The 20,607-nt window shown below is 50.9% G+C and overlaps 1 protein-coding gene and 1 non-coding gene across 8 annotated transcripts in view; both read left to right on the forward strand.

The window, feature by feature from the left end:
* The window catches only part of CHD4 (chromodomain helicase DNA binding protein 4), a 30,121-nt gene extending 11,257 nt beyond the window's left edge, over positions 1–18,864 (forward strand). For 3 of the 7 annotated variants that reach the window (XM_045295984.1, XM_045295987.1, XM_045295986.1), the window contains exons 17-40: positions 1,427–1,564; positions 1,812–1,933; positions 2,033–2,206; positions 2,527–2,668; positions 2,754–2,885; positions 2,977–3,094; positions 4,111–4,235; positions 4,580–4,817; positions 4,975–5,150; positions 9,832–10,012; positions 10,097–10,183; positions 10,280–10,368; positions 10,488–10,621; positions 10,893–11,037; positions 11,144–11,309; positions 11,565–11,662; positions 11,753–11,888; positions 12,205–12,276; positions 12,518–12,655; positions 12,892–13,000; positions 13,105–13,237; positions 16,962–17,160; positions 17,887–18,050; positions 18,233–18,864. In XM_045295984.1, the coding sequence (XP_045151919.1) occupies positions 1,427–1,564; positions 1,812–1,933; positions 2,033–2,206; positions 2,527–2,668; positions 2,754–2,885; positions 2,977–3,094; positions 4,111–4,235; positions 4,580–4,817; positions 4,975–5,150; positions 9,832–10,012; positions 10,097–10,183; positions 10,280–10,368; positions 10,488–10,621; positions 10,893–11,037; positions 11,144–11,309; positions 11,565–11,662; positions 11,753–11,888; positions 12,205–12,276; positions 12,518–12,655; positions 12,892–13,000; positions 13,105–13,237; positions 16,962–17,160; positions 17,887–18,050; positions 18,233–18,250 (3,234 nt within the window). In that variant the 3' untranslated portion in view covers positions 18,251–18,864. Of the gene's footprint in view, positions 1–1,426; positions 1,565–1,811; positions 1,934–2,032; positions 2,207–2,526; positions 2,669–2,753; positions 2,886–2,976; positions 3,095–4,110; positions 4,236–4,579; positions 4,818–4,974; positions 5,151–9,831; positions 10,184–10,279; positions 10,369–10,487; positions 10,622–10,892; positions 11,038–11,143; positions 11,310–11,564; positions 11,663–11,752; positions 11,889–12,204; positions 12,277–12,517; positions 12,656–12,891; positions 13,001–13,104; positions 13,238–16,961; positions 17,161–17,886; positions 18,051–18,232 lie in introns of all 7 variants that reach the window. The other 4 variants (XM_004708113.4, XM_004708114.4, XM_045295985.1 and 1 more) reach the window with 3 other exon arrangements.
* LOC115871625 lies at positions 11,340–11,481 on the forward strand. The gene has a single exon (XR_004047388.1). It is a non-coding gene; the product is annotated as a small Cajal body-specific RNA 11 (non-coding RNA).
* Positions 18,865–20,607: the final 1,743 nt, after the last annotated feature.

Here is a 20,607-nt window from a genome sequence, read left to right on the forward strand (position 1 = left end):
GCACCTTTGACAGATGACTAAAATGCTGGACCTGCTGGAGGATTTCTTAGAACACGAGGGTTATAAATACGAGCGCATCGACGGTGGGATCACTGGGAACATGCGTCAGGAGGCCATCGACCGCTTCAATGGTAAGAGTCACTTCGCTGGCATCCTCTCGCGTAGTGTCTTTAGACCGATTGCTGCTTCTCGTCGGCGTCCTGACACGTAGTTCTTATGGTTTCTTCGTCATTTGGTAGCGAGGATGAAGGTGAGGAAGAGTGTATTGGAGTATTCCTGGAAGGAATATTCTGTTAGAAAGAGGCAGGCCCACCTTACTGGATCTGGAGCCCAGAGAAAGACCAACACTTGTCCAGGCCCCGCAGCAAGTTAGTGCCAGGCATGTCTTGGGACATTTTAAAATAGTAATAATAATTTTGCACCTGACACTGGGAAAAATAATATAGGGAATTTCACGCACACTTTTCTCCTATCTTCTCTTAATAATATTGTATTTAATCACAACGCTACTATCCAAACCGGAAGATTGATTAACATGAGGATATTTCTGTAAACTACAGACTTTGTTTGTGCCTCATCCATTCTTCCTGTGATGGCCTTCTGTTTCAGGGCTAGGCCCGGACCCCATGTTGCAGCCGATCGAGCCTCCCTTGTCTCCTCCTCTCGTTGACACTGCGTTCTTCCCTCTAATCTCTTCTTCTTGCTACTTTTCCTTAGGGCTGGTTAGTTCTTTTTGGAGAAGGTCTCTTGAGGCAGGTTTGCCAAATGTTTTCTTGCTATTGGATTGAGAATGCATTTTGGACAAGACCTGGAAGAGATGCCGTCTTTTTCTCAGTGCATTCAGTCAGGGCACCAAGGTCATGCTGGGTCCCATTACGGGTGATGTGAGCCCTGGTTACTTGTTTCTGTGGAACCTGCTGAGTAAAAGTGACTTTTTCCCCATTGTAGTTGACGGATAGCTGGAGAAGTACTGTGAGGCTATGCTAATACCGTTTCTCTTACACGTTCATGCACTGCTCTTCGTATCCTTTGACAATGATTATTGCTGTGATTTTCCGTAATAGGGTTTCATTCCCTGCCGTTTCTCCCACATTCGTTAACTCGAGTCCAAGAGACACTCTAATGGCGTGTTTGGTTCCTTTCTCAGCACCGGGCGCTCAGCAGTTCTGCTTCTTGCTTTCCACTCGCGCTGGGGGCCTTGGTATCAACCTGGCCACTGCGGACACAGTTATTATCTATGACTCGGACTGGAACCCTCACAACGACATTCAGGTGAGCAGAGGGGGCAGGCGCGGGATCCCCAGTGGCCTGCTCCGGGCTGGTGTGTCTCCTTGTGACCAGCGTGATCGGTGCTGTGGGGCGGTGGGAGTCGGGGAATAGCACAGAGGTGGAACAGCAGTGACCGCCAGGCTTGCCTTGTCTACAGAAAGAGGCATCTGTGAAGTTCCATGTGCTGCTGACGTCCTATGAGTTGATCACCATCGACATGGCCATCCTTGGCTCTATCGATTGGGCCTGTCTCATTGTGGATGAAGCCCACCGACTGAAGAACAATCAGTCTAAGGTGAGGATAAGGTTGCAGGTAGTTCCACTCACTGAGGGGACGCCTAGGAGAAGAAGAAAAGGGAAAGATGGTCTTGTCTCCCTCCCTCACACGTGGCCTTGCTTGGAGACCAGTGGAGGGAGCCTGAAGAAGGGGGTGGACGTGGGGGCGTCTCAGCATGTGCCAGTGAATGACATAGGAGCTGGCCCAGAGCCACCGGAGCCCTGCTCTTCACTGCACTTCTCTCTCCCACAATGTGCTTCCCCAGTTCTTCCGGGTCCTGAACGGTTACTCACTGCAGCACAAGCTCTTGCTGACCGGAACGCCGCTACAGAACAACCTGGAAGAGCTGTTTCACTTGCTCAACTTCCTCACTCCCGAGAGGTTCCAGTAAGTATCCCCGAATGCTGGCTTTTTGCTTTCTCTGTGTTGTCCGTGTTCGACACCCTTTCCTCTCACCTGCTCCAACCACCTTTCCTCTCTCTGAAGCAATTTGGAAGGCTTCTTGGAGGAATTTGCTGACATTGCCAAGGAGGACCAGATCAAGAAACTGCACGACATGCTGGGGCCTCACATGTTGCGGCGGCTCAAAGCAGATGTGTTCAAGAACATGCCCTCCAAGACTGAGCTGATCGTGCGGGTGGAGCTGAGCCCGATGCAGAAGTGAGTCCGTTGGAAGGGCCGACAGGCCGACTTCCATTTTCCAGACGCAGTTAGGATCGGCCAGCCCGCCGTGTGTGGCGTGGTGCTCCCACTGAGTTCCCGGGGTTCTGAGCACAAGAGAAAGCAAGACCTACAGAAACGTGGAGCACGCAGCCCAATTTTGGTTGCACTGTTCCTCAGTTAAGCTCACCTTGTTTAAAATTATGATGGCGGTAGCAGTGGTGGTAGAAGGCTTGCGCTGCCTTTGTAGGATGGGGAGGAAATTACCGAGGGTTGGGAATTAACAGGAGACGTGACTGTCCTGCCTTCCTACCTTGCAGGAAATACTACAAGTACATCCTCACTCGGAATTTTGAAGCCCTCAATGCGCGAGGTGGTGGCAACCAGGTGTCCCTGCTGAATGTGGTGATGGATCTGAAGAAGTGTTGCAACCATCCCTATCTCTTTCCCGTGGCTGCCATGGTGCGTGGCGCTCCCCTTGGTCCCTGCCTGGCCGGGGTCTCCTGCATGGGGGCTTCCAATGGTTCTTTGTCCCTCCTTTGTTCAGGAAGCTCCTAAGATGCCTAACGGAATGTACGACGGAAGTGCCCTCATCAGAGCGTCTGGGAAGTTGCTGTTGCTACAGAAGATGCTCAAGAACCTGAAGGAGGGCGGGCACCGCGTGCTCATCTTCTCCCAGGTACCGTGAGCTGGACTGGGAGCGGGAGAGGCCAGTGGTGCGCCGGAGAGCGCGTGTCATCGTCTCTAACTAACGGGGGCACCTTTGACAGATGACTAAAATGCTGGACCTGCTGGAGGATTTCTTAGAACACGAGGGTTATAAATACGAGCGCATCGACGGTGGGATCACTGGGAACATGCGTCAGGAGGCCATCGACCGCTTCAATGGTAAGAGTCACTTCGCTGGCATCCTCTCGCGTAGTGTCTTTAGACCGATTGCTGCTTCTCGTCGGCGTCCTGACACGTAGTTCTTATGGTTTCTTCGTCATTTGGTAGCGAGGATGAAGGTGAGGAAGAGTGTATTGGAGTATTCCTGGAAGGAATATTCTGTTAGAAAGAGGCAGGCCCACCTTACTGGATCTGGAGCCCAGAGAAAGACCAACACTTGTCCAGGCCCCGCAGCAAGTTAGTGCCAGGCATGTCTTGGGACATTTTAAAATAGTAATAATAATTTTGCACCTGACACTGGGAAAAATAATATAGGGAATTTCACGCACACTTTTCTCCTATCTTCTCTTAATAATATTGTATTTAATCACAACGCTACTATCCAAACCGGAAGATTGATTAACATGAGGATATTTCTGTAAACTACAGACTTTGTTTGTGCCTCATCCATTCTTCCTGTGATGGCCTTCTGTTTCAGGGCTAGGCCCGGACCCCATGTTGCAGCCGATCGAGCCTCCCTTGTCTCCTCCTCTCGTTGACACTGCGTTCTTCCCTCTAATCTCTTCTTCTTGCTACTTTTCCTTAGGGCTGGTTAGTTCTTTTTGGAGAAGGTCTCTTGAGGCAGGTTTGCCAAATGTTTTCTTGCTATTGGATTGAGAATGCATTTTGGACAAGACCTGGAAGAGATGCCGTCTTTTTCTCAGTGCATTCAGTCAGGGCACCAAGGTCATGCTGGGTCCCATTACGGGTGATGTGAGCCCTGGTTACTTGTTTCTGTGGAACCTGCTGAGTAAAAGTGACTTTTTCCCCATTGTAGTTGACGGATAGCTGGAGAAGTACTGTGAGGCTATGCTAATACCGTTTCTCTTACACGTTCATGCACTGCTCTTCGTATCCTTTGACAATGATTATTGCTGTGATTTTCCGTAATAGGGTTTCATTCCCTGCCGTTTCTCCCACATTCGTTAACTCGAGTCCAAGAGACACTCTAATGGCGTGTTTGGTTCCTTTCTCAGCACCGGGCGCTCAGCAGTTCTGCTTCTTGCTTTCCACTCGCGCTGGGGGCCTTGGTATCAACCTGGCCACTGCGGACACAGTTATTATCTATGACTCGGACTGGAACCCTCACAACGACATTCAGGTGAGCAGAGGGGGCAGGCGCGGGATGCTGTGGTAACGTCCTCTGGGATAGCACCGCCCGCTAGAATTAGTTGTTTCCATGAGACACATTAGATTCTTTCTGTCTTTGCCGGACTGTGAGGGCTTGGGTTCGCTGTAGTCCTGTTTTGGATAACATGGCATTGCTAAAGCAAGTTTCATGAGGGCAAGCTTGGATAACATGGCATTGCTAAAGCAAGTTTCCTGAGGGCAAGCTGTAGCCTCTGTCTTGTCCTGGCTTCACTGTTATGTGGAGTTCAAGGTAAGAGCAGAAGCAGGAAAGTACGGTGACCTCATTTTCCGCTTTCATTTGCTCCTCGACTCCAGGCCTTTAGTAGAGCTCACCGTATTGGCCAGAATAAGAAGGTGATGATCTATCGGTTTGTGACCCGTGCGTCCGTCGAGGAGCGTATCACGCAGGTGGCGAAGAAGAAGATGATGCTGACGCATCTGGTGGTGAGGCCTGGGCTGGGCTCCAAGACTGGGTCCATGTCCAAGCAGGAGCTGGATGACATCCTCAAGTTTGGCACTGAGGAGCTGTTCAAGGATGAAGCCACAGATGGAGGTGAGCCTGGTCAGAAACGTCATTTGTGGTGTGGAGCTTGGCTTTTCTAGAGGCTAGGGGGTGTCTCTGATCCCCAGGGGTCCTGTGGGGCTTGTGTTTCCCCCCTGCAGCTGCTGAAGCTAACTTTTGGATATGGCTCCCTCCCGATCCTTCCTAGGCGGAGACAACAAGGAAGGAGAAGATAGCAGCGTTATTCATTATGACGATAAGGCCATTGAGCGGCTGCTGGACCGGAACCAGGATGAGACTGAAGACACAGAATTGCAGGGCATGAATGAATATCTGAGCTCATTTAAAGTAGCCCAGTATGTGGTACGGGAAGAAGAGATGGGGGTGAGTATGAATCCAAGACAGTGCTGGGTTAGGTCACTGGTGTGCAAGTTGGCATCGACACCAAAATGGCATTTGAGCCAGGAAGAAGCGCTCTGTAGGCAAACTCAGTACCTGGGTGAACTGGGCTACCTCTTCCTTGGAAACACAGACTCTGAACAGGCCTTGCCACCTTCGCAGCTTTGCCTTGACCAATCAGGAAGCTCACAGCCAAACCGCAGACTCCTGGCAGCTCTGGTCGCCCGGTACCAGATGCTCTCTGCTCTTTCTTATTACCCCTACAAGTAAGTTTCGTTTGCTGCATCAGCTCTTCTTGAGAAAAAGCGGGGGGTGGTCCTTAAATACAGACCTAGGCCACCTGTAACTGCTTTTTCTGAAAAGGTGAGGAGTGTTTCCCCCTTTCCTGCATCTTTTGTATATGTGTATTTAAAACCATGAGAATTTTGTACTTCTACTATTCCTCCGTCATCCCTCCACCCCTGCCCCAGTGATAGTCTGAAGGGAAACAAACTCACTACCGTCAAGTCAGTTCTGAACTCAGCGACGCTATAGGACAGAATCAAACGGCTCCTTGGGGTCTGAGACTGCCCCGTCTGTGGGAGCAGAAAGCTTCATCTTTCTCCCCTGGAGAAATCACCAAATAACAAATAACCCAGACTCTCCGGTCCCCTTTAACCACTCTGCGCAGGATTCTTTGAGTAGACATGGAGTTCTGGTGGTATCTGCGTTACTTTCTCCTCCTTCCAACTCCGGGAACTGTTCCTCTTGTATTATTGTTTGTTGTTTAATCGTTTTATTGGAAGCTCTTCCAGATAGAACAATCCGTAATGCAATTAGATCAAGCATAAGTGGACAGTTGCTGTCACCGTCCGTTTCAAAACATTTTCTTTCTTCTTGAACTCAGATAGCAGCTCCGCTTTATATTCTCTCTCGTCCCACCTACCCCCCCAGGAACCCTTATTACTATATATTGTTAGTACTATTATGGTTTCTACTATTCCTCTTGTATTTTTGTGGTGCTTACATAACGTTGTTTATTCTAGAAGGTGATGCTAGCAACCACATTTTGTGTAGCTCTGGCTGAAAAGTCTGACAGTAGCTCTATGGGCTAGTCCTCGTCACTTCCTGTTCTAGTCTCCGCATGGCAGTGAGTGTGTAGACGTGATGGGACAGCAGGTGTGAGGTGCTCTGAGAGACTGGGAAGTGAGTTCAGTGGCTCTCAAGCTTCCTAATGCTGCGACCCTTTCATACAGTTCCTCATGTTGTGGTGACCTCTCAACCATGAAAGTATTTTCGTTGCTAGTTCACAACTGTAATTTTTGCCACTGTTATGAATCGGATGACTCCTGTCCCAAAGGGGTCGAGAACTGCTGCTCTAGTTGCTAGTAATGACTGTGCTGACTCATAGCGACCTGCCGGGTCAGGGTAGAACTGCCCCATGTGTTTCCGAGACTGTAGCTCTCTTCACGGGAGTAGAAAGCTTGTATTTATCCCAAGGAGCGGCTGGCTATAAAGCACACAAATGGCCTTCTGATTAGTGACTACAGCTGCCATTTGCTTCTTTAAAATGTTTCCCACTGCCCTCAAGTGGATTGTGGCACTTAGGGACCCACAGGATTGCTGAGGCTGTAAATCTTTTAAGGGAGCCGAGAAGCCTCATCTTTCTCCCTCAAGACTCAAACTGCTGACCTTATAGTTAGCAGCAAAATGTGCAGTTTATTTATTAGACCAGTTAGGCTCCTTTCCTTAAGGCGGTTCTCAACCTGTGGGTCTCAACCCCTTTGGGGGATTGAACGACCCTTTCACAGGGGTCGCCCGACATAACAGTAACAAAATGACAGTTATGAAGTAGCAACAAAAATAATTTTATGGTTGGGGGGGGCAGGTCACCACAACACGAGGGACTGCATTAAGGGTCCCGGCATTAGGAAGGTTGCGAATCCCTGCCTTAAAGTGTGTGTGTGTGTGTGTGTGTGTGTCCGTCTGTCCGTCCATCCCAGACTATGGCCCTATCACCCTTCAGGCCTAGGACTGAACTCACGCTTCGGCTCATTTTTTTAGCTAAACAATAGAAGGGTGGGTCGGTGAACAGTAAGCCCAGCAAAGCATGCCTTCCTTAGTAGCGTAATCAAACATTTGAGATCCAAAGGGCAACTCTGGCTCCAGGACTGAGTTCAGAAGACAGGCAAAGTTAGGACAGAGAGGACTGGAACTACTATGGGGGGAGGTGGTAGCAGTGACGAGACAGTGTGAGGGTTGCAATCAATGACACCAAACAACGTGTGTGAATTGTTGAATGGAAAACGGATTTGCTATGTTAAAAAAGAAAAGAAAAAAAAAAAAGAAAACGGATTTGCTCAAAACCTTCACCAAATTCACACCGAAATGTCTTAAAACATTAAAAATTGTATATGTTTAATATTTTATTACACTTTAGGTAAAAGTTTACCCTGCAAGTTAGCTTCCCGTTTGATGATTTCCTCACAAATCGCTCAGTGACGTTGTTAGTTTTATATATGTAAACAGGTTCGCTGGTTTCCCTGCCTCTCTACCCTCTCATCTCCGTGTTGGAGTAATTATTGTATTTCTTCTTTTTTTAAAACTGAACTGCCTTCTGCAGCTCCTAGGCCAAAGAAGCCAAATTCCTGGGCAGACCTGGCCACAGGGAGCGTGAAGTACATACCCCTCTGACGCCCTCCCTTGGTTCCCAGAGTGAGTGGTTAGCGCAGAGGCCTGGACTAATGGATATGCTTTCCCAGAACATTTCATTGGGAGCCACTCACAGATAGCACATCGTTCTGTAGTTCAATCCCCTCAAGCAGTGCTGTGCAATTGCTGCCACAATCCGTTTCAGACTATTCTCTGCCTTCTTGAACTCCTGGACATCAGCTCCCTTTTACACCCCACCCCCCCACTGTACCCCCAGACACCCATATTCTACTTGCTGTCTCCAGAGGTTCATCATAGAACTTTTTTTTAAGTTTATTTTTGAACTTCAAAAAGTGATACATACAATGAACAGTTCAGATTCAAAAGATACAAAGCATCATTTCCTCCTTGCTGGCTGCCCGGCTGCCCCACTGCTGCCAGTTAAGTGTTTTCAGTTTCTGGCATAGCCTACAAAAATATTTTATATGTATACAAATGGCATATTTACATAAATGTATACATACACATAACAAAAGTAGTTTATTACACAGAGTGTTCTTTATCATGTATTTTGGAAACATTTTGAATCTGTGCATAAAGGCATATAGGAATTCCTGCATTTCTCTTTTTTTTTAATGTCGCAGGTCTTTGTTCAAGAATACCATAATTTAATTAGGTCCACATTGCTGCATTTATTTACCCTTTAAAAGGATGAAGTTTTAAACTTCATGTAAGGGATTGGAATCTGTCAGGGTCTTTGAGTGTCTGAAAAAAAAAAAAAAGCGACCTTCAGAGGAGTATAAACATTGACCTTGGGTGTTTTTTGCTTTGTTTTTTAACTTTGCAGACAGTTGGCAGAGTTTTCTTTTCTCTTTTGTTTCATCTCATCGTACTTATTCTTTTTTTTTTTTTTTAACATTTTATTAGGGGCTCATACAACTGTTATCCCAATCCATACACACATCAATTGTGTAAAGCGCATTTGTACATCATTCTCAAAACATTTTCTCTCCATTTAAACCCCCGACATTAGGTCCTCATTTTTCCCCTCCCTCCCCGCTCCCCCCTCCCGCATGTGCCCTTGATAGTTTATAAATGGGTATTTTGTCATATCTTCAGTTGGCAGATTTTTCATGTATAAAAAGTAGCCCTTCTGTTTTCTCTCAGGAAATTCCCCCCCCACTTTTTTTTTAATTAATCATTTTATTGGGGACTCTTACAAATCTTATGACAATCCGACATTGAATTTTATTAAGCACACTTGTACATATGTTGCCATCTACATTTCCAAAAGAGAGGTAATTTTTTTTTGAGATGGTAATTGGTGTTATAATTTGTATTTGGTTTTAAATCATTTTATTGGGGGCTTGTCCAACTCTTATCACAGTGTCAAGCACATTTGTGCATTTGTTGCCATCATCATTCTCAAAACATTTTCTTTCTACTTGAGCCTTTGGTATCAGCTCCTTATTCTTTCCCCTCCCTCCCCCGCTCCTGTGTTTCAGGAAATTCTTTGGCAGTATTTCATGTGCTTCTCTACTGTGCTTTGTTGAGACTCTAAAACCAGTTGCCCTGAGTCTGCTCCGACTTGGGGAGTCCCTATGGCAACCGGAGGGAGGGTGACATTGCCGACCCCCTGGGCTTTCTTGGAAGGACTGGTGCCGTCCTCGGAAGGGCCGGCCCTGACAGCCCAGGGTCGCAGGAGTTGGGGCTCGCTCTTCTACCTTCTGCTGCCGCCTGAGCGAAAGACCCATTTGTCAGAGGAGATAACAGCCCATGCCGTCTTGGTGTTACTGGTGACAGCAGCGCCGTCCCATGCTTTTTTCTAGTTATAAAGACTGCTAATCGACACGGAATTCAGAAGAGCTGTGGTTTGCCACTTAAGTTCCTGAGCCATTCTTCGACCTGAGCAGGCACAGCACATTTTAAGAGTCCAATTATGAGAGGAGCTAGCAGAATGGGAGCTGTGAGGACCAGGGGTGGCTGGCGGTGCTGACTTCAGCACCCCTGAGTCCTGGCCCTCCCTCTGTCCCAGGAGGAAGAGGAGGTAGAACGGGAAATCATAAAACAGGAAGAAAGTGTGGATCCTGACTACTGGGAGAAACTGCTGCGGCACCATTATGAGCAGCAGCAAGAAGATCTGGCCCGAAATCTGGGCAAAGGAAAAAGAATTCGTAAACAGGTCAACTACAATGATGGCTCTCAGGAGGACCGAGGTGTGTGTGGCCGGCCCCGCCCCCCACCCATGGGCCGATCTACTAGAGCAGTGGGCCCCGCTCATCTGCCCTCTCTCCCTCCAGATTGGCAGGACGACCAGTCCGACAACCAGTCCGATTACTCGGTGGCCTCAGAGGAAGGTGATGAAGACTTTGATGAACGCTCAGAAGGTGAGCGCTAGGCCTTCCTGCTGGTTCGCCAAGCACTGCGTGCGTTTGCTCAGACCCTTCCCAGTGTCCCTCATACAGGCTTTTTTCTTGTTGCAGCTCCCCGCAGGCCCAGCCGTAAGGGCCTGCGGAATGACAAAGATAAGCCATTGCCTCCTCTGTTGGCTCGAGTTGGTGGGAATATTGAAGTAAGTGCCCTGAGGTTCTAAGGAGGGACAGGGTGTGTGCCAGATATTGCGGCTTCGGGAGAAGAGTAAGACCTGCTCTCTCAACCCAGACTCCTCTCCTCCCCGCCCCCCACCCCCAGGTACTTGGTTTTAATGCTCGCCAGCGAAAAGCTTTTCTTAATGCAATTATGCGATACGGAATGCCACCTCAGGATGCTTTTACCACCCAGTGGCTTGTGAGAGACCTTCGAGGCAAATCGGAGAAAGAGTTCAAGTAAGTCGAGCTGTGGCCACGGCTCCGGGGGATGGCTTTCTATCCAGTGGTGTCACACAGGGCTAGGCAGGGCCTCGCCGGCAACCAGGTGGTTCGCCTCTGGAGAGCGTGGCAGGTGGCTGTTGAGCACAGATTTCTGTGTGTTCCGCCTCTCCAGGGCAAGCACCTGGGGCTGGCTGTGGGCTCTGGAGCCTGTCCGTCTTCAGTGCTGTTGTGGAAGCCCTGCCATCGTTGGCCCGTTTCACTCATCTACTCTGCTGCTTTGCTCCAGGGCCTACGTGTCTCTCTTTATGCGGCATTTATGTGAACCGGGAGCTGATGGGGCTGAGACCTTTGCTGATGGGGTCCCCCGAGAAGGCCTGTCTCGCCAGCACGTCCTGACTAGAATTGGTGTCATGTCCTTGATACGAAAGAAGGTGAGCCGAGAGCCTCTCTCCAGTTGCTCCGGGTCCCCAGGGAAGGTGGAGGGCCAGCAGGAAAGGGCTGAGCGGGAGACGTCAGCTGTGTGTCCCGTGGCTACAGGTTCAGGAGTTTGAGCACGTGAACGGGCGCTGGAGCATGCCTGAACTGGCTGAAGTCGAGGAAAACAAGAAAATGTCCCAACCGGGGTCACCGTCCCCAAAGACTCCAACACCCTCCACTCCTGGGGACACACAACCCAATACTCCTGCCCCTGCCCCACCCACTGGTACGTCTCCGTGTTGGCCTTTCCTCTCTCTCGTCCTGGCCCCCGAGTGTCCCTGCTCCCCTGTGCTCAGCTGTGGCAGGGGGGCCTGAGGCAGGACGTACAGCATCTCCCTCTCAGTTTAGGAGGGCTGTCCTAAGCACGGGGCTGGCTCTTAAAGGCACGAGAGGACATTTCAGAATGTGACTGTGGGAAGGTGTGGCCTTCTTGCATTTCTAGGACCGTTTTCCTAACTGATTGCCTCCTCTTGGTCCGCAGAGGATGGGATAAAAGCAGAGGAGAATAGCCTCAAGGAAGAGGAGAACACAGAAGGAGAAAAGGAGGTTAAATCTACAGTTCCCGAGGCCACCGTGGAAGTAAGATTGCGGGGGTGGGGTGTGGGTGGTAACCCATGCGTCCCTTGTGCTGGCCTGCCTGCTTCATGGTCTGTCTGTCTTCCTTTGAAGTGTACACAGCCCCCTGCCCCTGCCCCTGCCCCCGAGGATGAAAAGGCCCTTGTTGGGCCTACTGAGGGAGAGGAGGAAGTGGAAAAGGCAGAGGCGAAGGAGAGAACAGAAGAGCCCATGGAGACGGACTCCAAAGGTAGCTACATTTGCCAGCACTGCGGGTCCGTCCGGGTGAAGCCCAGTGGCTCTTGGACTTCCAGCCAGGCTACCAGGGAAAAGTGATGTCCTGGAGTTATGAACCCTTGATTTTAATTGGACCTCTTTCCCCCACCACTTAGACTTTTAAAAATTTATTTAAATGACTTTAAAGCTGAGCCATGACTTTGAGCACTGACTGTAATGATCTGGATTTTCATCACTGATTTGTAGGACTATTCCGTTGGCTGAGTGGACCAGGGGACAGGACAGGCTTCTTTCTTTAGGTGTTCTCCTAATGCCATCTGTCCCCACAGGGGCTGCTCAGGTGGAGAAGGCAGAGGAGAAGTCAGCAATAGATTTGACCCCCATTGTGGTCGAGGACAAAGGTGGGTGTTCGGAGACACTGATCCGTGTGGCTTAGAAGGTCTCAGTCAGAAGCCAGGACTCATCCCCCAGGTTCCCCCGTCCACACTCCGAGCCACCTCCTCCCAGGCTGAGTGGCTCTTCTGTCCCCAGTCAGCAGTGTATCAGCAGCACCTTTTCCCTGGGTCTGGGCGGGGCTGGCGGGGACTGGGTATTGGTCGGGCCTTGCCACGGGCACCGTCCTCACGCGTGCGTGCCTTTCAGAAGAGAAGAAGGAGGAGGAGGAGAAGAAGGAAGTCATGCTGCACAATGGAGAAACGCCCAAGGAGCTGAGTGACGAGAAGCAGAAAAAGAACATCAAGCAGCGTTTCATGTTCAACATCGCAGACGGTGGTTTTACCGGTATGGGAATGGAGGCCCCTGGCACTAGAGGGATCGAGCATGAAACTGAATGTCTTCTCAGAAACTGGGGAACCGAGGCCAGGCCCTTAGTAGAGCTGGGCCTGCCGGCCTAAGGGCTCACTGCCCACAGGCGCACTGCTGAGGAGGTGGGTGCGGATCCAGTGTGACCGTTCAGACCCTCACAGCTGCATGCGTTTCCCTCTCTTCCCGGCCTTCTCCAACGCCGCCTCCCTCAGAGCTGCACTCCCTCTGGCAGAATGAGGAACGGGCAGCCACCGTCACCAAGAAAACGTACGAGATCTGGCATCGACGCCATGACTACTGGCTGCTAGCTGGCATCATAAAGTATCCTTTGCCCGAGTCTGGGCTTGGGGGCTGGGTGAGGGTTCTGAGGCCTTCCCACACGAGGGCCGAACTGCGTTGTGCTTTTCCTGAGTCCTTCCCATTAGTCACGGCTATGCCCGGTGGCAGGACATCCAGAACGACCCCCGCTACGCCATCCTCAATGAGCCTTTCAAGGGTGAAATGAACCGTGGCAATTTCTTAGAGATCAAGAACAAGTTTCTAGCGCGAAGGTTCAAGGTAGGCAGCATGGAGGGGGGGGGCACACCTTTATGGCACTCCCGCACGCAGGTGGGGGGGGCGTTGAGTCGAGTCGGGCAGTCTCATTTCTTCACCCACACTGCTTGCCGTGTGCTCCTGGGCTCTTCAGTCCCTTCCCTGAGCTTGGCTTTGATGAGGGACTTTCCTCCCAAGTGTTGGACGCACGAGAGACAGAGACGCAGCCTCGAAGGGCACGGAGAGTGGGCAGCATGTGAGAACTGCAGATGGCTTTGCCTCATGAGGGCCACTGACTGCTAGAGTGGGCTTGGGGTGAGGTGGCAGGGAACGACATGTAATTGAGTGTTCAGGAAAGTAATACAGAAGCGGCCTTGAATGGGGTCCCGGAGGAAGTCAGGCCATCTGGGGGCCCTTTTTCCTGGTCGCAGAGTTAACTACGCGGAGGAACGGTAGTGATGGATGCAGAGAGGAGATGTGCAGACACAATCATTAAGGCTAAGCCTTAGACTGAACAACTGAAGGGACAGGACATGTAGGCCATCAAATGGGAGAGTAGGATGCGGGCCCTTGCACTATAAGAATTGGGGTGGGGAGTTATGTACAGAAACGAACCTTTGTGAGCTAAGCCATCACTCGACAAAGGGATGAAGAGCAAAGAATGGCCTGTTCTTGAGAAACTGTTTCAAGTAGAGGCGATGTGTGCCCAGATGCCCACCCTTCAGCGTAGAGGAGTCTGGGAGAGGAAAGGTGCTCGCAATTGGCTTCATGGAGACAATGACATTGGACTCGTGTGGGACAGCAAGTGTTACATAGGGATTGGATTGGGCAAAGACATAGAGACCTAGGGCATTCAGAAAGAGCAGATAGTCCATTGGGTTGTAGAGGACATCTGTTGGAGATAAGTTGGAAGCTATTAGGGGTATGGACTAGGACAGTGGGTGGGTTTTCACACTGAATACACTGTGAACTTTATAGTTTAGTGGGCAACCTTTGAAGGTCTGTGAATACATTAATATGAATAGGGAATCGGTAGCACTCATGAGACTATAGAACTGTCACCGAATCTTGAGGTGTCAGAGACTTGTGCTATGACGCTAGTGTGGGGACCGAAAAAGCTAGGATAAAGGAAACAGTGCTGGAGGGGTTGGCAAATGTTCTCTACATAGGGCCAGATGGTACAGAGTTTAGACTTCACAGGCCATCCCGTCTGCCAATAATTGGTTTTGCCATTGTAGTGTCAAACCCCTCACCCCCCCACCCCCACCCCAGTCCATTCTGACTCATGGTGACCTTATAGAACTGCCCCTGTGGGTTTGGGGGAGATTGAGTCTTTACCAGGAGTAGAAGGCCCCATCTCCCTGTGAAAGCCACCATAGCTGATACATAAATGAATAAGCATGAGTGCATGTGTTCTGAAAAAAGCTATGTATGTACTCTAAAGTTTTAGTTTTGTATATTGCTCACAAAGTGTTCTGAAATAGTTTTAGTTATGCTTCAACCATTTAAAAATATTTAAAAGATCCTTAGTGCTGCAGTGCTTGAGTGGAGTTGCTAGCTGCAAGATCAGCAGTTTGAAGCCACCGGCTACTCCACAGGTGACAGGTGAGGCTTTCTGCCCTTAAGGAGATTTGCAGCTGCAGAAGTCCAAGGGGGGATTTCCACTCGGCCCTGTAGGGTTGCCACGAGTCAGACTTGATTAGATGGCAGTGAGAGGGAGGAGGAAAAATGGAATCACTTTTCTCAGCTCCTAGACTGTACAGAAATAAGGCAGTGGACCATAGTTAACCTGTGAGCCATAGTTTGCTAACTTTTGACTTTTACTATAAGGAGCTCTGGTGACGGAGTGGTTATTTGTTGGGCTGTAACCACAGGGTCAGCAGTTTGAACCCACCAATCACTCCATGGAAGGAAGATGAGGCTCTCTGCTCCCTTGAAGATTAGTACACTTGAAAACTCGGGGACAGTTCCACCCTGTCCTCTATGGTCGCTCTGAGTTGGCACCCACTTGATCACAGTGGGTTTGGTGGTGGTTTTTGTTTTGACTTTTACTAATTTGAGGTTCAGGGAGTGGAACTCCAAGCTGCTTTAAGACTGCCTTTCTCTTCGTTCCGCTGAGCTGCTGTCACAGTCACTGCGCGTAGCAGGCTAGGAATACAAACTCGGGCGCCCTGCTCTAAAGGAAGGCGTCTCCATGAGGTCCTTCTGTGTGGCATCTCTCTGGTTCCCTCTGCTAATGTGCCTAACCTGCTCTTTGGAAACCCAGGAGTGCTTGTTTGCTTTGAGACTCTGGGCTGATGTTGTGTTAACATAACAAAAGGTAGGGTTTGGCGTATAGGAGTTAGGCTTTACAACACTTAATTTTTGGCAGACATAATTTAGTCCACAACTGAGAAAGTGAAGTCAGACGGGCAGATGACGAGAAATGAGAAGTCTGTATGAAAACCATGAGTTTGGTTTTGGTTTTAGATCCGTTGCCTGTTTGGTGTTTGACCACCGCCATGAATGAGAGGGAGAATGCGGTGAAAGAACAGCAGTGAGCCAGAGGCTAAGCCTGGTTCCTCACACAGAACCTCATCTTTCCATTGGGACTGAGGGAAGAGTGTATAGATGGAAAGGAGATGCTTGGTCTCTTGGGGTCTAAGTTCTCAAGAAGACCCACACCCACTGCCATTGAGTTGATTCCCACTCAAATCAACCTTTGTAAGGCTGCCAATTTCTAGGTGAGCCGACAGCCTCATCTCCCCAGGACGGGCTGGTGGGTTTGACCACTGATCTTGTGATTAACAGCCCTACACTTACCTGACGGTGCCACCACGGCTCCTCGGGACCTAAGATCGTAAGCCCTGATAGGGCCATGTCTTGTGGGAGAAACACAACAGCCTGCCACTCTCAGACCATTCCTTCTCCTGGCCCCTGTCGAAGTCATTCTCTTTAAGAACAGTAGACACTTGAGCAAATTAAATCTTTTCATAACTACGACCTCACATTTCACTTTCTGAGCCCCTCCCCCAGCTCTTACAGGTGAGGTGCAGGAGTGTTCATTACAGTACGGTGTTTGGGTGGAGGGGGTGGGGGCATCTGAGAGTGGGTGGGTACAAGGCGGATTTGTATCATTGATGATTAAGAGCAGAAGCAACAGAAACTAAGTGCACATAACAACGTAGATCCCCTTTAAGTAAGAAGAACACGGCGTGGGAAAAGGAGTGCAGGACGCTTCACCTGTACTGAGCATCTTCTCGAACTTGAAACTGGCACCTGGAGAAACTTACACGCGTTTTCAAGAACACTCACAAAAAGACGGCCGTATATTAGAACAACGGTTGACGGCTAAGGGAAGGTGGGGAATGGGACCCCCGGGGGCAGGAGAGGCACAAGTATTTGCGAAGACTAAAACCAGTTAAGTGACACGGCAGGCATATCTTACTCGGAGAAACGGCTCAGGTTCCCATTCCACCTATTGAAAAACAGGCTTTGAAGGTGAAAACAGTACACTTTTTAAATTTCTTATTACCTTCTGCAGTCTCTAAAAGATCTTTTAAACATTTGTAGGTGAGAATCAATAAAGGGTAGACTTTTTGAAAACATGGCCCCAGTCAAAGCAAAAGTGTTGAGCCGTTGGGCCTTGGGAGCGTGTGGTCTTGCTGATGACCTGGACGACGGCGCTGGCTGCTGGGGAAGCTGGGAAGCCTGTCAGATAGTTGGTCCAACTCCTCTCTCTCTCTCTCTCCCCACCCCCCACGCCCAGCTCTTGGAGCAGGCCCTGGTGATTGAGGAGCAGCTGCGCCGGGCAGCCTACTTGAACATGTCAGAGGACCCCTCCCACCCTTCCATGGCCCTAAACACCCGCTTTGCTGAGGTGGAGTGCTTGGCGGAGAGTCATCAGCATCTGTCCAAGGAATCCATGGCAGGAAACAAGCCAGCCAATGCCGTCCTGCACAAAGGTAGCCAGTGGCTCCCCTGCCTCCTGCTGGGTCGGCTGCCTTCACCCTACTTACTGTTCCCCCAACAAACACGCACACACAGCCACCCCCACCCCCCAATCTTTGCAGACCTTTGTCAGGGCCCCTTCAGGAGCTCAGAATGTGCTGGGAACCTTTGCTTTTTTCCTTGGCAGTTTATCATCTCTTAGCGGCAATGAAGGATAGCCGGTCTTCCTTTCTTGTAACTTGTAAGCCGCATCCCCTCTGCTCCTGGAAGGGCCAGGTTGTTGGAGGTGGGAAGCAGAGAGATTAGTATCGTGTCACCTGGGAATCTTCAGAGGTGATGTCAGGTGATTGGAGAGTCCTTCAAATTCTAGGCCCCCTTCGCCATTTTGTTCCTAGTGGAAATGAAGCATTGCCGGATGGTGGAGGGTGGAATGAGGGAAAGGCTGCTACAGGGGGGCAGGAGACACAGCCCGAAGGGAGAGAGGACAGCCAGCAAGGGGATGACTGGAAGAGATGGGAGCAAGGCAGCGGGGAATTAGTACACCCCTGGGACACCTGCAAGTGAAATAAGAGAAAGGAATTTGAGGACAGTGTAGAGCCAGGTCAAGTGACTCAGTGGCCAAAGAGAACACGTGACCATCTAGCATATAGCAGTCACTTGGTGATTAGCAGTGCTGGGGGGCTGGCGCACGGTTGTAGGCCTGGACCACTCTAGCTCACTGGCTTCCCCCTGCCCCCCTGCAGTTCTGAAACAGCTGGAAGAACTGCTGAGCGACATGAAAGCCGACGTGACTCGACTCCCAGCTACCATCGCTCGGATCCCCCCCGTAGCCGTGAGGCTACAGATGTCAGAGCGCAACATTCTCAGCCGCTTGGCCAACCGAGCACCTGAACCTACTCCACAGCAGGTAGCACCGCCTTCCAGTTCTGCTAGCTCGTCTAGCAGAACTCTGCAACATGTAGCTTTGCTGGATGTCTCTAGGCTTAGATGCTGAAGCAGGCAGGGCTGGCTTCTCCGAGAGCTTTCCTTGGGACTTGGGGTGGATTCCTGGGCTCTGGAATTCTGACTCTACTGTCTCTTTCCCTGTAGGTAGCCCAGCAGCAATGAAAAGCAGGTTGAAGATAACCACCTCCATCGCTGAGCAGTGACCTTCCTCTCTTCCCCTGTCCCAGCTTCTCCCCTGGGGGCCTGAGAGACCCTCTCCTTCCTTCTGCCCCATCTTCCACCTTGTAAAGGAACAACCCCCACGCACTGGGGGAGGGGAGTGAGGGGCAGCCATGCCCTTCCTGCTGGAGAGACGGGCAGCAGTAGCGCCGGCGCCATCTGCAGGGAGCTGGCGGGCTGGCCCTCGCCTGGGCCCGGGCTTCTCCCCACAGTAACGTCTGTTACACACAAACTGTTGTGGGCTCCCGCCAGGCTTGAAGAAAATGATCTGGATTTTGTCCTCCTTTTGGTTTTATTTTTGTGTTTTATTTTAGTCCTTTTTTGGGGGGTGGGGGGGATAATTCAGAGCGGGCCGGGCCCCTGGGCGAGACACAGCTACCTCTGTTGGCATCTTTTTAATACCAGGAACCCAGCGGCTCCAGCCACCGAGCGGCCAGAATGAAATACAAGTGAAGGGAAGAAAAACAAAACAAAAAAAAAAGGAAAAGAACCAAAAGCATAGAAAACCACAGCAACTTCTTGATGAGAATTGAAAATAAAAGTTTCCTTGTATTTTAGTGCTCTGGCTCAGTGTGGGTATAGGTACCGGTGGGTGAGTGCGCTCAGGACAGAAGCCGCATTCCCTCGGCTCTTGGAAGGGCCATGCTATGCCTATGTGCTCTGACCAAGGATGACTTTCAAAAAATACCCCGTGGATTCCAATTAGACTGGTAGGTCAAGGCAGGCCGCCAGGTCTGTGCCGTACATTGTAGATGGTGAGTTCAAGCCATGCTGACCTACTGAAAAGCCGAATGTGTTAACCGCTGCACACTTGACAGGATCCTCACACCTAGGTTCATACCCTGCACTGCCATTAATGGCACCACGACCTTGAGAGAGGAGCCTAGCGGGCGCAGCCCAGCCGTTAATAATCACTAGCCAAACCCACAATAGGGGCACTGAATCAGGATGGAAGGTGGCAGCAAGTTTGGTTTTGGAGCAAGTTGCCTAGAAAGTTTTGTAGAAATTGAACCAGGAAGTGCTGGGAATGGTTTTTTTTTGGTGGGGGGGGTGTTAGTGGGTTTAGTCTGCTAACTGGCAAGGGCAGCAGTTTGAACCCACCCACCAAGCTCTCCAAGGAGAAAGATTGACAGTTCTGGAAACCCACAGGCCTCCTCTCTGCCCTATAGGCCCACTGTGGGAAATCACTTGACAGTGGGCGGGTAAATGAGCACTGTAAGGAGCCCTGGTGGCTCCGTGGGCTAAGCTAAGCAGGTCAGCAGTTGGAAGTCAGCAGCTCCTGGGGAAAAAGGCGAGGCTGGCTGTACCTTTGAAAACTTCAAGGAGCTGCTCTGGTGCCGTCCATGGGGTTGCTGAGAATGTGCAATAGGTTGAATTTAATGAGTGAAGCAGGGCGAATGTGAGTTTTTGTGGTGGTTGAGATGTGTGGAACTGAGCCCCAAGATGACTCCCTTCCCTACTGTCCTAATCGGGGCCAAGCAAGAGCCTGTAGAGCTGGGGTTCTCAACCTTCCTCATGCCGCGACCCTCTTATACAGTTCATGTGGTGGTGACCCCCAACCATAACATTATCTCCGCTACATAACTAATTTTGCTATCGTTATGAAACGGGCGACCCCTGTGAAAGGGTCGTTCGACACCCCCTTCCCCCAAAGGGGTCGCGACCCACAGATTGAGAACTGCTGCGGTAGGGTGACCATGTAAGTGGGTCTCCTAATTAAAAGAGGTACCCCCCGAAAAGCCCCAAACTCGCCGCCATCGAGTCGATAGCGAGCCTATAGTGCCGATACTGTAACTGCGGGAGCAGAAAGCCCTGTCCCCAGCAGTGGCTGCTGGTTTCGAATTGGGGACTTCGCGGTTAGCAACCCAACGCGTGACTAAGCGACGAGGGTTCCAGCATCTGCAGCACAGGGCGGGGCAGAGGTCCCCCCCACCCGTACCGGACTGTACCAAAAACGGGGGCCGAAGAGTCGACCCTGCAGGTCGGAGTAGAACTGGCAACCCTTCCTCCTCCTCTCCGTCCCCGGTGGGACTGGGCAGTCGTGCCAACTTCTCCGGACTTTAGGACTTCGGCGAGGCAAACCGCCGAGGCCGGGAGGGAAAGGCGGGGAAGCTGAGTGGCTCGGGTGACCCTCCCCGCCCTCCGTTTGGGCCGGTCGGCGCCCGGCGCCGGGCCCCGAGCAGCTCCGGCCGACGCCGGCGCAGCGTGCGTTCCCACGGCGACCGCAGGTTCCGGGTCGGGCGGGCACCGGAGGCAGCCGGAAGAGGCGGGGCTTCGGGCGACGGCGCCGCGCGCGCGCG

This window comes from Echinops telfairi, unplaced genomic scaffold (genome assembly GCF_000313985.2).
Source record: "Echinops telfairi isolate 266 unplaced genomic scaffold, ASM31398v2 ScPeMD7_7356;HRSCAF=8355, whole genome shotgun sequence".
Classification (NCBI taxonomy): domain Eukaryota; kingdom Metazoa; phylum Chordata; class Mammalia; order Afrosoricida; family Tenrecidae; genus Echinops; species Echinops telfairi.